At 48.3% G+C, this 15,632-nt stretch overlaps 1 protein-coding gene across 2 annotated transcripts in view; it reads right to left on the bottom strand.

The window, feature by feature from the left end:
• Positions 1 to 15,632, bottom strand: part of LOC119105679 (uncharacterized) — a 40,032-nt gene that overhangs the window by 5,676 nt on the left and 18,724 nt on the right. For both annotated transcript variants that reach the window (XM_037229146.1, XM_037229144.1), the window contains 11 exons: positions 14,322 to 14,502; positions 13,188 to 13,316; positions 8,932 to 9,116; positions 8,315 to 8,429; positions 7,634 to 7,803; positions 7,281 to 7,411; positions 3,719 to 3,834; positions 2,735 to 2,852; positions 2,347 to 2,539; positions 643 to 810; positions 239 to 383 (listed from right to left, as the gene is read on the bottom strand). In XM_037229146.1, coding sequence (XP_037085041.1) covers positions 239 to 383; positions 643 to 810; positions 2,347 to 2,539; positions 2,735 to 2,852; positions 3,719 to 3,834; positions 7,281 to 7,411; positions 7,634 to 7,803; positions 8,315 to 8,429; positions 8,932 to 9,116; positions 13,188 to 13,316; positions 14,322 to 14,502 — 1,651 coding nt within the window. The remainder of the gene's footprint in view (positions 1 to 238; positions 384 to 642; positions 811 to 2,346; positions 2,540 to 2,734; positions 2,853 to 3,718; positions 3,835 to 7,280; positions 7,412 to 7,633; positions 7,804 to 8,314; positions 8,430 to 8,931; positions 9,117 to 13,187; positions 13,317 to 14,321; positions 14,503 to 15,632) is intronic.

The following is a 15,632-nucleotide window of genomic DNA, read 5'->3' on the forward strand; positions in this document are numbered from 1 at the left end:
AACTATGATAATATCTATGATATATCTATGATACGATAGACATATGAGATATGATATGTCGTATCTATGACATCATCCTATCGCTATAACGAGTGATATCCCCACAAAGTGCTATCAATTTTCCTGTCATCTAATGTAACATATCTAGCCAGCATCATTTATATTTTTCCAAGCTCCCAACAAGGTATCTAGTTGTGCAGCCGGTGTTGCTATCACGGCTGCACAGGTTGTCGCTCACCCGGCTTAAGCTGCTGGAAATGGTGCGACAGAATGCCAGCCGTCTCGAATTTGAGGATGAGCTGCAGCCGGTCGGGCTCGTCGGGTAGAGACACGGGTGAGAAGTAGCGCTCCTGCACCGGGTGGCCGGCGGGTCGGATCCGCACCTGGACACACAGCAGTGGTGAGATAGACAGTGTCCACATGTGTCTACACATGATAAAACTGCGTGGGTGGAAAACTTAACAGTGCAAACAAGCGTCTTCGAATTGCTGGTTTCATATTTATTCCATCCTCATCGTCCCGGGGGTCTACAATACTTCACGTTATTTGATAAACATACTTTGCGGGACTCAGTTCGCGTGATCAGATGGTCTCACAACACTACCAGTTTCTCAATGGAAGGACCCATTGGACGAGACGTGCCTTGACATACTGCCCCGGCAGGCAGCCGCTGTGCTTGTCCTTGCTGGGGTACGCGAAGTCAAACTGCTCCATGTTGTCGCCGATGGGTGAACGCTTCTGGAGCGTCATCTTGGTGTAGCTGTCCGGACTCAGGCCGGGCGTGCACTCGCGGCCATTCAGCGTCAGCGTCTGGTAAGTTCCAAAGGTTTCCAACAGAAAAAAAACAATATATCATGCCTAGCTTATTATGTTTTTCATGTTTCTATGGGCAAGAAAGCTATATCCTGAAAACGCCAACTCTAAAGAATGGCGAAATTGAATGGCATGTGCAGAGCCGTTTTGATCACATGAAACTCGCTGTTAGTATGGGATAGCAACAGGGTGACAGATGCCGGATAGAACGAGGTCTGTGCATCATTTGGAGCCTAAAACTAGAAATACACGAGATGCGTTTTGTAGACTAAAATTGTACTCTATCCTAAACATTAAGCGCCCGGTAGCTCAACGTAACGTGGCGTAGATGCTTAAACCGTGATTGCACATATAATTCATTTTCGAATGGTAAGCCCCGACTTCATGCCAAAAAACAAGGAATTTTTACATTTCATAACATCGACAGCATTCATTTCTTGTTAGCATTAGTTCAACATATTTCATGGGAAGTTCGCAAACACATTATAAAACGCCCTGACCTTGAACGCACGGTCATTTGATCATGGATCTGACCCGTCACCAACTAAGCTACCCAACCCATTGAGAATAGATCGAAAGTTGGAAAATTCACGGCGCGCCCTAACTGAAAACTTAGCTGCCGGCAGGCCGTGAGACTTTGGCATCTGCAGACAAAAGATGCTCAATGGGTTGGCACAAAATAATCAAGCAGTCTTTGTTTTGGTGCTGGGTTCATCAACACTGTCGTCATATAATTCAGTTTAAGCTTCGTGAAAAGCAAGCCTTCCACACGTAAACCCTATGGGCTAGTAGGAAAATACACCGTAGAGTTGCATGCTGCCAACGTACTTCAGTAGAGGCTGGGATAGTGAAGTACCCATGAGCTGCGATAGCTTGCCTTATACCGGCTATTCCTATGCAATTTTGGTTGAGCACGTTTAAAGGGAGTGTTCCACATTTACATGTTTTTTTTTTAACTGAAAAAGTCATCTTGAAGACAGTGTGGTGCAGTTCGCAGCTCTGCCCCATAAGTCCTTGTAGTTTCCGAGCTACATGCTCGGAAACAAGGAAGAACTTTTCACGCGGAGCGATACAAAGTCACCTTGACATTCACGTCATAATCACGCCATCGAAATTTTGCGATTCCATGTGCCATGTGGCCATCAAAGCAAAAAACATAATGATCGAGCCATTTATATCTGGCGTTCGTGAGCACAGTTTCCAGACATAACGGCCGTCAACGGGATCTCATTCAATATTTTGCCAGATGCGGTAACGTAACCAAGCAATCACGTATCGGGGAGCATATGTACTAAACAGAGAAATTGTCAGTAGCACTTTGTTGCCAATTAAAGGTGCATCAACAGTAATAAGTGAGCTTGCTTCTTCCGATCTAATGCTGGCTTCGAAGTCTTAAAATGTGAAACACTCGATTTGGGCAAATTTTGAGGGGTGGGAGAACACCAACTCTTCGTACTGCAAATATTTTCTCCTTCTAAAAATACCAAGATGCCGGTGTTCCGACCTTACTGTTCCCGAGGGTAACCGACCGACCTTGTTGACGTAATGCGGTGGCCCAGTGCTGAAGGGGTTCTCAAAGTCCTCATCGTCGATGCTGGCGACCTTGTCAGCCGAAAGGCGACCATTCTGCACGTCCTCCATCAGCTCTTTGGCGATGGCCTCCTTCTGCTCGGGGGACATCTTCTTGAGTTCGTGGTGCACTGCGCGCGTGTTGATATTCTGCTCCCTGTCAGCGCAAAGCAAAGGATTCTCGTCTGTAGTTAAGCATCATGAATATGCTTCCTTTGAAACTGCCAATGGTGTCATGGGATCCACGGCGCTGCCATTACATGTGATATTATCCGCAGTCAAAAATGATGGTGCATGTAAACTTTATAGCTAGGGTTAGTGAAGTTCGATCGCAAAAATACGGCTCACTTACCAGTAGTCCACGGCGTCCATACCAATAAGCACGGCTTTGCCGACGAACTGTCTGAGCACCTCGTTGCTGGGTCCCATCACCCACCCGGCCTTGCCGTCTCTGAGCAGACGCTCCAGACCTGGTGGCCAACGGAGGAACTAAGTCGCCACAGCCACCAGAGTTGGCCGGGCGGTAAGGAGGGCACTCTATAGGTGGACACGGCGGGTGCAATGAGCATTGAGGAGTGCCGGCCCCGCCAGGTCATCATAGCATTGTCAACGCTCATGTGAGTTGTGTGCCCTTGGCGTTCAGTCCAAGGTGCCAGCTGATCGATATTTGTAGGCGGGCGAAGCGCACCTTATCGTGAGAGCCTCAGACGACGGTCCGGTTGTCTTTCCTTCAGTTGAAATCAGCCAAACATTTGTTTCGACTTCACGGGTGCGAATAAACATGCTACGATATCGTCACCCCCTTTTGTGTGCCTCAGCGCATGTGATGCATGTCCATCCTCAAATCGAACAACATATAAGCAGATCTAGAAGGCCTCGTTCCGCAAAGCCGTATAACGAATGGAGCAGGTGGCTTATTGCGTGTGACCCTTGACATTGGGATCAGCATTGGGTCAGCACAGGTGAGACCTAACCCCGTGCGTTGTGAGACAACGTGACAGTGTTTCTTGAAAGCATTATGTACCCGTAGCTGGGCTGATATCAAGCGTAATATATCACTACGTGCAGATGACATTGAAACAAGGGGGACGCACAGGGACATACCGTATTTGAATATATTTCAAAACGTGCAATGAATGAGCTAAATATGGCGGTTGGGGTAGATGACTGACTCCTTGACGTAATTGCCAGTTGTACAATTACAGGTTTCAAAACATGTAATTATGAGTCCTGCGTGGAGAGCTTCGTGTTTATTGTTAGCATATATTAGTTATCTTCTTCAACCAACTATCGGAACAGAACCCCTATGCTTTCCATTTCGGGCTATAAAGCTCACCCAAGTCCACCTTGTACCCAGAGCCTCCTGCCGCATGCAGCATCTTATCGGTTACCACGTTCACGTTCTTGGCCGCGGAGAACTTCATTTGCCACAGCCAGGACAGGAACTTGGTTCTGCGAACAGGACATGCATATCTGGTAGCCGCCAGTGGAATATGTGACTGCTGCCCAAGTGCATCTGTACAAGTCATAATTCTGCATTTCGCAAAAATCAGCACGTGGTGAGCGATAAATGGCCGCACAAACCCTCACAGCTTTAACACGGGCAACGCCAATGCCACGACCGCCGACCGACGGCCCAACACAGTCTACTCCTGGAGCCGCACCTCGAAAACGGCGGCTCGTAACGAAATGAAATTCACACAGCGAGTTAGATCATCGAATGGGACGCTGGCAAATCTGCGCTGGCACGGGGCGCGCGACACGTGTATACGAGCTGAAAAGATGAAATTGACCATTTTTTTTTACCAGTTTTACATTTTGGGTCACACCTCGGCGCCCATCGCATATTAAGGATAGACCTTAGATTTCCCAACGCTTACAATTGCAGCAGCTACAACTTCAGCATGCATCGCGAGTTTTTTTGCGATGCATACTGCGAACAGATGCGCTGCAAATTGCAAGACATGCTGCAACTGGTGGCTTTTCACATATTTGCGTCGAATACAAGTCACTACGGCTAGAGCTGTTAAGAATTAAGTGTCAAAACTTAACACGCGCTCGGGTGGGGGAGGGGTCAAATTGACCCCCCGAATGGTTTTCCAGAATGGTTTCCAGAATGGTTTCCAGAAATTTCCAGAATGGTTTCCGACGGCGCGGCGTAGCCTCGCCAAATTTTGTACAGCCGTAAAAGATTCAATAGCCGATTGTTTAACATCACCAATTTAGATGCACCTTGTAAGGTCAATGACCTATGGCAGGTCAGTCAGGCCATGGTTTCAGCGAAGGGAAATTCTGGGGAATCGTCCAATCTGGTACAATAACGGAGTGTTTTACGAAGCCATACATCTCTGAGATGCTTTCTTGGGCAACACAAATATCGGATGAGCAAATTACGTTGACCTAAGGTCAGGTATGAAGATCGTACCAAGGTCACAACCAACCTGATTTATTATTCTGGAGCTTGCTGTAGGATGTAGTTTGTGGTGCTCATTTCCAATTTATTGACAGCAAGAACCGCATTATACATCGTCCATTGGCTTCCTAGAGGTCAGAAAATGTCATTGACCTAAGATGAGTCGGGTCGGCATTTTGTTTTATGAACATACTGCCTAGCGTAATCTTTGTTGCTTATTCAAATGCAAAACTCAGAGCAGTCTTGTATGATTTTGGTCACCATGACCTTCAAAGGGTCAAACAAGGTCACTGACCCCAAATGGACTTTTGACCTTTTGCTTAGAAAGTTTCCTAGGTTCTGGGGGCAGTTCGGAGACCAACCTAGAATTTCCCGTTGTTTGACCTTATTTGAAATGAAACTTATGACCTAGGAAGCTCAAACTTGAACCTGAGTGAGTTCTCGTACAGGTCAAGACACCCTGCAAATTTGGTGTCTCTAGCTTTCTTAGTTCCCCGAGATCTCAGGAGGGCCAAATTGAGCCCCCCCCCCCCCGAACGAAGGGTACCTAGCCGGACACCCGGGCGCGTCTTAATCACCATGTTGGCCAAGCTGTCCTTCCTCTTTACTACTCCTTTGTTGATGGCTTTTACAATATTGGCTCGCCAACGAGCCTGGGAAACCAGCCGCATGGCGCTTTTTACGCCGCGACAAGGTGCTGCCCCGGCTCCCGGTAGTTCCAACCGAACGTTCAAGGCCAACCGGCCGTCTGCATACGTGACTGGATTCCGACGACGGAACGGAGCGGCCCGGCAATGGCACGGCAAGATGTGCTATGCAACTTGGTAAGGTCGCATGTATGATGTTCCATGCACACAAAAATGCATTTCGTTCTCTTCCACTGGCCCACACGTTTTGTGGCACATCTCGGCACCCAGGAGACGGACACACAGTGGCGCGTTTCGATGGGGAAAAATATGCAACGCCAGACTGTGCGGCCCCACGGCCACGTGTCGCGCCTACACGAGGTGGCAAGGTGGATTTTGTTGCTTTCAGCGATGACCACGTTTGGTGCCACATTTCGGCACTCAGGATTTGGAGGGAATCGGGAGTGCAACGCTTTGATAAATGTAGCGTGCAATCGGCCGTTGAGAGAATGGCTCACACGTGGCACGTGTCATGGATGCACACGCGCTGGGAAGTGCATTTTGCCACTTTCAATGAGTCTACATGCTTTTGCGATATATCAGCGCCTAACAAGCAAAGTGACTCTAGATTGGCATGCCTCGATAGGCAGTCTAACCGCAAATCACGTGTTTAACATATGATGTTGCACATGTAATGCGCGCGCTGGCTGTGAAGATGGACTTTGCCGATTTCGTCGGTTTTTCCGTTTTAGGCCATATTTTTGCACCCAAGGCACGTATTGACACGGGCCTGGTATGCTTTCATACGGTAGTCAACGGGCAGTCGTGTGTCCCCAGGAGTGCACGCGAATGGGCCACGTGTCACCCCCACACACGCCGAAATGATAAGACTTGTTATTTATGACAGGCTTACCGGTTTTTGGCCACAACTCGGCACCCAGGGCATGTTACGACGGGGGGCTGGAATGCTGCGATAGGTCATTGGACGGGCTATCGCGAAGTGTCCTTTCGCAAGTGTGTGGTCGCATGTGCCATGTGTCGAGCACACAAGAGCTCGTAAAATGGGTTTTGCTCCTTTCTAAGGGTTTACACGTTTTTTGCCACGTCTCGGCATCCAACGCACGCCCTCACTCGGTAGTGGCATGTACTGATAGGGATTTGAACAAATAATGACGTCACATGAATTTCAATGCGCACGTGTTCCGTGTCACGAGTGCACGAACCAACAAGATGGATTTGGCCTTTACCAACGTTGTTCACGTTTTGCGTCATAGGTCGACACCTAGAGCAGCTAGAGACGTGAATTCAGCTACAAAACATAACCATTTTAATTTCCACATCAAGCGCAGCGAAGCAAGACTGCAAACGCCTGTTGTACCCTAATTATGCCTGTAGGATATAGCCATGAGTTTGTTCAGCGAGTGATGCCTCGGCATGGTACAGCCGTCCTCGAGTAGCACTAAATCTGATGTTAGCGTGTGCTAACCATCATTTAATTACGCTGTCGACTGAGACCATTACAAAACGTGCCTTAACTGGCGGCAATGTCAGCTAAAGCTACTACACTGACCAACCCATCGACCATCGAGTCGGTGCAGACGCAACACACGGACAGGTACGAGAATTGCTGGAACAAATATTGAAGAAAACAACGCGACACATTTGCTTTAGAGAAGCTATTACCCACTTTTTTCGTGTCCAGCTCTCATTGTCAGGGCTCATAAAAGATTCGACCACAACATCCGAAAAAGGCATCCTGCTGATGCTACACGTTCTTATCAGTTGTGGTAGCCATACCCACGTGAGCCCTACCCCAGTTTTCCAACCCGTGATGTCTAAGTTCCCCGGGCCTCACTGACCTCGGCATGTACGTGATGTCGCTGTGCTTTTCCCAGCTGTTGTTGTCAGTCACTTGGTCCATGCCCATGGCGAGCGACGCGTTCATCAGCCGCGTCGCGTTCGTGTCGCATACGCATTCGCCGAAGTAGTCCTGGTGGGGGCGGACACAGTTTGCTGTGGAGGAGCCTTGGAAAGAACAGTCACACTATGACCATGCATGCATGCGGTGAGGAGTGAACTAAACTGTACACATGGCGCAACCCACATGATCATACTGTACCCCATTGTGTAAAGGTAAGGAAGGAGCACCAGAACACTGAATCCCCTTCAGACCACTGGACAACCCAGTGCGCCTTCCTACCCCAACACTGACCTGGATGGTCGGGTAGTCGCACACGCGCATGCCCACGTCGCCGTGGGTCTTCCTGGTGACGTGCTTCTTTACCAGGTCGATGCAAGCCATAGAGATACCGTTCCAGCAGGCCGAAGAGAGCAGTAGGAAGAACGGATCCACGCACTCATCATTTGCTCGCGCGCCATCACCTGAAGCACAGTGCAGCAAATGATAGATGTTTCCTTAACATGTTGCAGTACTTGACATCGCTTTTGCAGTAATTCAGTGCAGTCGAGACATTTTTCGTTCAGGGTTAGCTCTGTGATGGCCCTACAGACGTAGATAAGAAGCTGGTGAGATAGCCATGCAGTTTAATGAGCATAACGACGTAGCTACATGTTTTAATGTCAATAGCTCTAAACACCAGTGGTAGCAATTGTAGTGTAACACACCCTTTTCTCGGTTCAATCACCTACACACTTTTCATGGAAATGCAAACAAATGACGCACTCTGAATGGCCTTGCATGCCACCGGACAGACAGTTGATGTTTCCCAATGACGTCATAACCAGGACATCCGATGACACCTCAGCTGAAACGCGCAGCGTGCTATATCACTGCGTCTTCTAGCACATCATCCAATCATCAGCACCCACAAAGACCCTTGTTACCGACATCTAGGCGTGATCTCCCGCTCTAACGACGCCGCACGTGACTTACCGATGGGTCCGATTCTCCTGTCGTTAGGCAGGACTCCCTCGCAAATCAGCGGTCCCGACTGGTTTCCGTGCAAACCCAGGGAAAGCCATTCGTTGGCATTGGCTCGCACCTCGTCCTGCAACGGCCCCACGCCCATGGGTTATGTCGGTTATAATAGGTAATATACAACGAGCAAGGCTGTGGAGCACTTCACACCAACACATGTGCGACATAGAGGTAACATATTTCGAGATTGATTCGTCTCTTAGGCGGTAAATTACTAAAGCACTGTGTTGCTGTGTGATCTGTTCTCGAACAATAACCATGCACGTTAAATGGCTGTAAAATACAGTTGTGTGTATGCTTATATATTACTGTTTTATAAGCTGTATGGAATGCGTTTGCTTTGAGTAAAAGCGATGAGGTTTCGTTGAGGTTGTTTCTAGTCTGCTTTATGATCACTGATATTCTCAGGCACATCTTGCTTTTCTGAAAACCACTACCGAAAGTATAAGATCTGTTCCATCACCTTTACCATCGGAATCGAATTCATACGCAGTACTGGTAAGGACAAGTAAACCGAAAGCATTCCAAAATCATATGAGTCGCAATATAAGCCCAAACATGCCTGTGCTCACTTTCATAACCAGGAAGCAGGAGAGGTCTGCGAAGTTGCCAGGCTTGGCACCGGGGCTGACTGTCTGGATGGCGTACCAGTCAGCAAACCCGGCCGAGGTGGCCCACGAGCCGTACTTGAGCAGCTTCACATGGTTCTCGTCGAGCTGACGACACTTAGACGACAGCGGGAACCAGAAGTGGCCGCCTGGGGCACGCGAGGGTGCCACAGGTCACAAAAGACGTCCGGCCGATAACATTAAGACGACAGGGGGAACTTGGTCCTGGGCACGTTGGATTCTGGGGCATGGATCCTGGGGCAACACTTGGATTTCGATGGGAACGAAATATTGCCATTTGGCACGGAGGAAACATTTCGCTCAGAGCTATGCCCATTAGGTGCCCAAGAATCGCGGTGGGCATGTAAAGTAGTTTGTACAGCATCATGGATGGAAACAGACTACCAACTCGACGTGGGTCTGCTTCCTTTTTCCAGCAGTGTCTTGGTTAGTGCAAACCCACCAGTGCTTTGTGCTCGACACATTTAGTCTCTTGCAGAACGCGTTGCCGTGCTTCCTCCGACATGCTCCTTCCCATGTTCCAAGCTTTTCGACTGTCTCCTTGGTGCTTGGCTTCTGAAGTTTGTTTTTTGTGTCTGGTTTGTGATGCCTAGTCTCATAAGTGTCCGCTCGGGACTTCCGGTCTCACTGGTATTCGGCTTGTGAAGTCTGGGTTGCTTGGGTTCTGGCTCGTGATGCGTGGTTTGCATGGTGTACTTTCGTGACGTCCAGTCGATCTCGTGGAGCCTGGTCTCCTCGATGGCCTGTATAGGACGTCATGTTTCCCTGGTGTCTGGTCCGGGACGTCTTTTCTCGATATATTAATGATTAGATAGGCAGTCTTTCTATCGCGAGCAACGTGCGGACATCACCGGTTCAAATAGTTGCCAAACTAATGCGAGATGGAAGTTTTTGCTGGCATTAACTGATCTCTAATTTACCAGGAACTGTTGATGAAAGGTTGCCATTAAGCAAAGAGATTGAAGATACTGTAAAAAACGCTGTGTTTTCACTCAAGACTTTGTGTTTTGAGCTTGGACAATATAATCAATGTTTGCATGATAACCAATACGTTCTGTTTTCAGTTCATTCTGTTTAGGTAAGTTAATTGTATTCAGGAATCATTCAAACAGGCAGCTTGCTGTTTGATTCCATACGCTTACAATAGTAGTATGAATGCAATAGTAATACAGTGACAACGCAAGCACATTCGCACGTTATCAACCATTCATTCCCACCACTTTGTCAAAAAATCTGAATCTATGTCGCCAACACACGTGACACAACGGCGAGCAAGCAATGATTACACAACGCGACCGTCTAAATCCTCCAACCTGGTACCAAACTCATTGTGGTTGCGAGAGGCAGTGATGGTCTGCGTACCACCGCGACCCCACGTGCCACCGACAAGCGGAGAGCTGGCAGAGCAAGGGCGCCCGCCGTGCCGTCCGGGTGGCACGCTCGCATACAGCGGTACGTGGCCGTGTGGCACAGTGTGGCAACAGTGACCGAATGGCACCCGGAGCCCCCGAGTCGTTAAGGGCCCTGGATACAGCAAGGCTGGGTGACAAAGTCACGAGCAGCGCGCCAGCCCGGCGCTTGAACAGCCGCCGCCATCGAATCTCGCCAGCGACCTTCGGTGGCAATCCTGGCGCCAAAGTTCATCACGCCTTGCACTCTGTTTAGGCGACACGCTGCAGCGCCATGCCAGACAGAGAGGCAGTACAGAAGAGGGAGGAAGCATCGGACTGGATGGAAAGTTTACGAACCTCGGGCGTAGAGCGATGACAAATGTTACACAAGCAGAAGAGGATAGAGCTGCCCTTTTCAAAATATGGGGCATGTGCATCTCCCACGAATGGGTACTTTCAATAGTAAACCCCAGCACTTTCACGGACGGTGATGGCATCATTACCCAATCAATCTAACTAATACCTTCTGGTATACTGAAGAGCATTTCTTTTCAGCACAAGAACTGCACGCTCACAACGCTAAAAAAGAGGAGCCCAATGCTTGTTTTTGTCCAGATCAAGTTGCTAAAATGTTCGTCACTGCAGATATCTCGGGATAACCTATCCCGGCGGGAGCTGTGGTACTCGGTGAAGCATGGGAAAACCCTGCGAATGTTTAACTTGGCAAAGTAGCAAATGTTGACCGTAACCAAGAAAAGCAGAGTGTTTTGCGTCATTGACAGACGTCAGCAACAGGCGTGTCTCTCCATCTGGCACCAAGCTGAACTAGAACCATGATACAAACAACGGTGAGGCCTGGCATCTAACGAATTAAACGATGACCAGATCTTCTCAACTACACACACTCAGGCCAGGCCAACCTTAATGCTGGCGAGCATAAAGCCCTAGCAATAAACCCTCCCAAAGCATTGAACGATGATATTTGAGAAAAAACAGAATCCAGTTCTGGATGTGACACAGTGCCCCAAGGCGTCTAAGACGATCTAAGGATGGGTTGCCATACACCAATGATAGTTTCATATAGCCGTCAAAAGACCCCGACCTTCCTAGAGAAATCGCGTACAGAAGAATCTCATTCCGCTCCGATTTCGTTAATAGATGCATCATTTATTGCTAACAAACAGCAACAAACTAAACAAACCATATTTCGTGACGGAAGTTTAGTGCAAACATTCCGAAATGGCGTTACACCTCAACATGACATGACCCCGAGCCACTTGTTTGCGAACATAAGCAATGAAAGCATTATCAGCTAAGACAAAATTATTGGAAAATATTGGATGGTTCTCCCTTCCGTCAGAAACACCGCTTGGGGGAAACCCATCCACCAGCTAGCCCAGCGAGGGTTTAAGGTTACATGAAAGCCTCTACAATCAATAATTGTTGCAGATCAGGAACACGATTTAAAAGTTTTTTGACGAAACAAAATATGCATCATCGAAAGAAAACAACCCTTGCACAAAGAGTTCCTTGTCCGGTTAACAGCATCCAAACGTCATTGCATACACAGGTAGGATGTTCTACGGCGTCCTATCTCCCAGCGTGATACGAAATGCCAGTCCATAATACGCCAGTATACTTTTTAAATTGAGCACTGTACTTGGAGGTGCATACAAAGAGCGGATCTATCACACGTTAAGTCACTTTCCATTATCCCTGTCGACCGGTGGTGCTGCTCTTCCATTCGGTCAGTGTCGAAACCGAAACTCTTCAAAATCCTACAACGTAAGAAACACTCGTAGAAAACAGTTTATCCCCGAGCTAAGAGCAGATCTTGAGATGCTTTGAGGCAGGCTGATGCTGGCGATATCTCTGGCGTCCAGGATGCTACTGTGAACGGTACAGCGACGCGATAGCGCAGAACACGATTACGCCGCAACGCCCGCCATCTTGGTTTGTTTGCTCTCTAGGTTTTCAGTCGGCTAATGTCCGGCTGTCGTGCCCGAGTCTGGCATAATGAGAGATGGGCACGGTGATAACCTAGGTGAAACGTTATTAGTGATCACGCCAAACACGCATAACGAGCTAGAGCCATAAACATGTGACCGGTTTGGTTGGAGGTCACCTTTGACCGTCAACGGCGTTCGATGTGTAGGTGGCAGATTTTGGTCGAAACGTATGTCAGCAATTCCCCGGGCTTGAGGCTGGCCATGGCAGCACTGCCGTTTCACCATGGTCCTTTATCTTTAGAAGCCCGAAAACGGGTGTCGATTAGGCAAGCCAACTTTTAAGCGAGCCCTCTATATTCATAATATGGTCCTTGTTAACGTTTTTAGAAAATAAATACATGATCCCTCACTCCCAGCATGCAATTAGCGCGCCTATGAATTCCCCTAAAATGCTGGTGCACATGTGTAAGGTACAGTGACGCAATCAATGACGTACTGAGAAGCATAGTTACTAAACAGAGAAATTGTGTTATCTAGTGCAGTTTTTCTTCTTAAATGTGTCTAACAATTGTGCGAGAGCTTGTACCATGATAGCTGATGTTGGCTTCAAGATATTCAGATCTGAAACACTTCATTTGAGCATCCATAAAAGGTAAAATATATGTCCCATCTTCCCGTATATAAAACTAATACGGCTATAAATATATCCAAATGTTGGTGCCCTTTCCCGCATATCCCAACGCCATGCTTTACGGCCGTTCGCTGCGGAACGACCGCCGAAAATCGTCCTCCGGTTACACAACAAACTATTCTACGCGCCTCAACGCAGTGCGACATGCCACTGTTAGATGTCACTCACCGGTAGCCGGGTCACTGAAGGACAACGTCCCCACCAGCCTGTCCTTGTCCAGGCGGTGCAGCACGTCCTGGATCGTTGGATTGTTGTGGTAGCGGAAGAGCAGGGTCGACACGGCAGCCACGTGCATAGCTGAGGGCCAAACAAGACGTGTCACCCATGACAAGGCGTGCACCGATCGCTGCCGGATCACTCAGTCAATTCAGTACATGCAATGGACATGGCTGTATAACACAGCTGTGACGCGCCGTGGCTGGACAGATGTCATAATGTACCATAATAGAATGCAATACGTTGACGAAAGAGGACAGGTCGTGGCAAAGTTTTGACAGCCAGCCAACATATGGTGGGCTATTCTGAACAAATGATAGCAATACTCAATCTTATTACTGACCAGGCTTGAGGCTTTTAAACTGGGCTAAGATTTGTGCGCAATATTAGACCACAGCAGCGCACTGACAGCAAAATAAGCATTCTGAATCAATGCCAGCAATGTACTCACTGTGAACCATGCCTTGGCAGGGAATGTGATATAATCCCAAAGCGAGGATACAATAACACAGGGTACTCACGGTTCAAGGATGCTTGCGCTAAAACAGGTCATGGGGATAAAAATAACTGCGCAACGAAGGGTAATTAAATAGCCAGGTAAAACTACCGATAGCTTTCAAAACAGTGTTTATTATTACAGGCCACAATAATACGGGAACATGTGGATGAACAGTACAGCACATAATGTAAATTGGGGTTAACAAAGACGTTTCACTAAAGTTCATTTTTGCCCAAGACATGGCTCAACTCCAGTAAACTATGGCATAAACAATCGCCGAAATCACTGTAGACAATGGCGCTGCTGGCAAAGGTGCTTACTATAAGCCATGAAGGTGCTATCGATACTCCCTGTCAGCTTTGACGATGCTAGTGACATTGGTTAAAGTACACCACGAGGCTGATGGCAGAATTAGACAGTAGAGCCCATGACGGTGCTGGCAAACGCACTCCCTGTAGGTCATGGCGGTGCTACGGACATTGTTCACTGTAGACCAAGGCGGTGCTACCGACTACTCACTTTAGACCATGGCGGTGCTACCGACAGTACTCACTGTAGACCATGGCGGTGCTGCCGACAGTACTCACTGTAGACCATGGCGGTGCTGGGGCAGCCGTAGCGGGCCAGGGTCTCGACCACCATGGCGGTGCACACGTGATTCTCCCCAAGTCCGCCCAGCTCTTTCGGGACGATCGCACCCAGCAGACCCATGTCGGCCAAGGCGTTCAGCGACTCCCGCGGGTACTCATAGGTCTTGTCGCAGTGGATCTGCGTTGCAGCAGTACACCGTTATCGTCGCTATCCACTGTGACATACCTTTGTCCCGCTGTACAAGTACAGGGATGTCACGGCCGCTCGCGTATGTTCGGTCACGATGCTTGTTGTTTTGCAATGTGCTTGTTTCGCGGTTATTGAATAGTGGTGTCCCGTTCTGTGACGGCCGCTTTACATCCCAGCAATGAGTCGTAAAGCACAGCGCTAACGCTATGAAAAGAGTTAAGTTGCAGTAATAAACTGTTGTAAAGCTAACGGCTTACTGGCCATTCCACGGATGATCCGGTCAGCGCGAAAGAAATCCTGCCATTTGTTTCTCGTTTCGAACTCTTGGCTCCCTCTACAAACGATAGAGTAACCGGAGTGCGGTACGCCCGCTCGGTGTTAGTTTTCAGCGTCTTATTCCCGTTACATCTGCATATATCGGGTAAAATAAATCGAAAACAAGTGCTATGAGTACGCAAGAGTGAATGGCCGCATGTCTCTTGTGCAAACGTGCGCCAAATACGGGCCACCTTGTTCACCTTATCCACGAAGGAAGGCGATTTCTTTTAGAATGGTGCGGCCCACCACCTGCGGACGAGAGACAATGGGCCACATTTTGTCAACGCTTATAGGAGGCACCTAACTCAGCAGAGAAATTGAGCTTGCACCACCTTCGCACCAGGTATGTTGATGTGGGAGTGGGAGGTGGGATGTGGGAGTATGTGAAGTGGGAGGGGAGAAAAGGGAAGAGGCTAATGACTAGTGCCAAAAAGAACAGCTGAAAGTCAAACGAGATCGGCAAGGCAACTTCGAATTTACTACCCATAACGTTTGCATAGTCAAGCAGACGAAATACAAATACATCTATATCTCCTTTCTCCTGGTTATTCCACGAGGAATGAGGTTCACCGTAATGTCTTATCTATATGCATAATGTCCTCCGCAAATGCACTCAAAACCTTACGTAGCCCTGAATGGTTTGGCCCATTGTTTAAACTAGCTTTTACAACACCACTGATCCGTCGAATCCTGCTCGTTCAAACTGGCAACTACGCACAATGCATGTGACAAACATCACGAATTTCTCACGGCTACGCCTCAACCATTCTATCGCAATGACCCCTGCGTAAAACATTTTT

This window comes from Pollicipes pollicipes, unplaced genomic scaffold (assembly GCF_011947565.3).
Source record: "Pollicipes pollicipes isolate AB1234 unplaced genomic scaffold, Ppol_2.1 Scaffold_6138;HRSCAF=7277_pilon_pilon_pilon, whole genome shotgun sequence".
Lineage (NCBI taxonomy): Eukaryota > Metazoa > Arthropoda > Thecostraca > Pollicipedomorpha > Pollicipedidae > Pollicipes > Pollicipes pollicipes.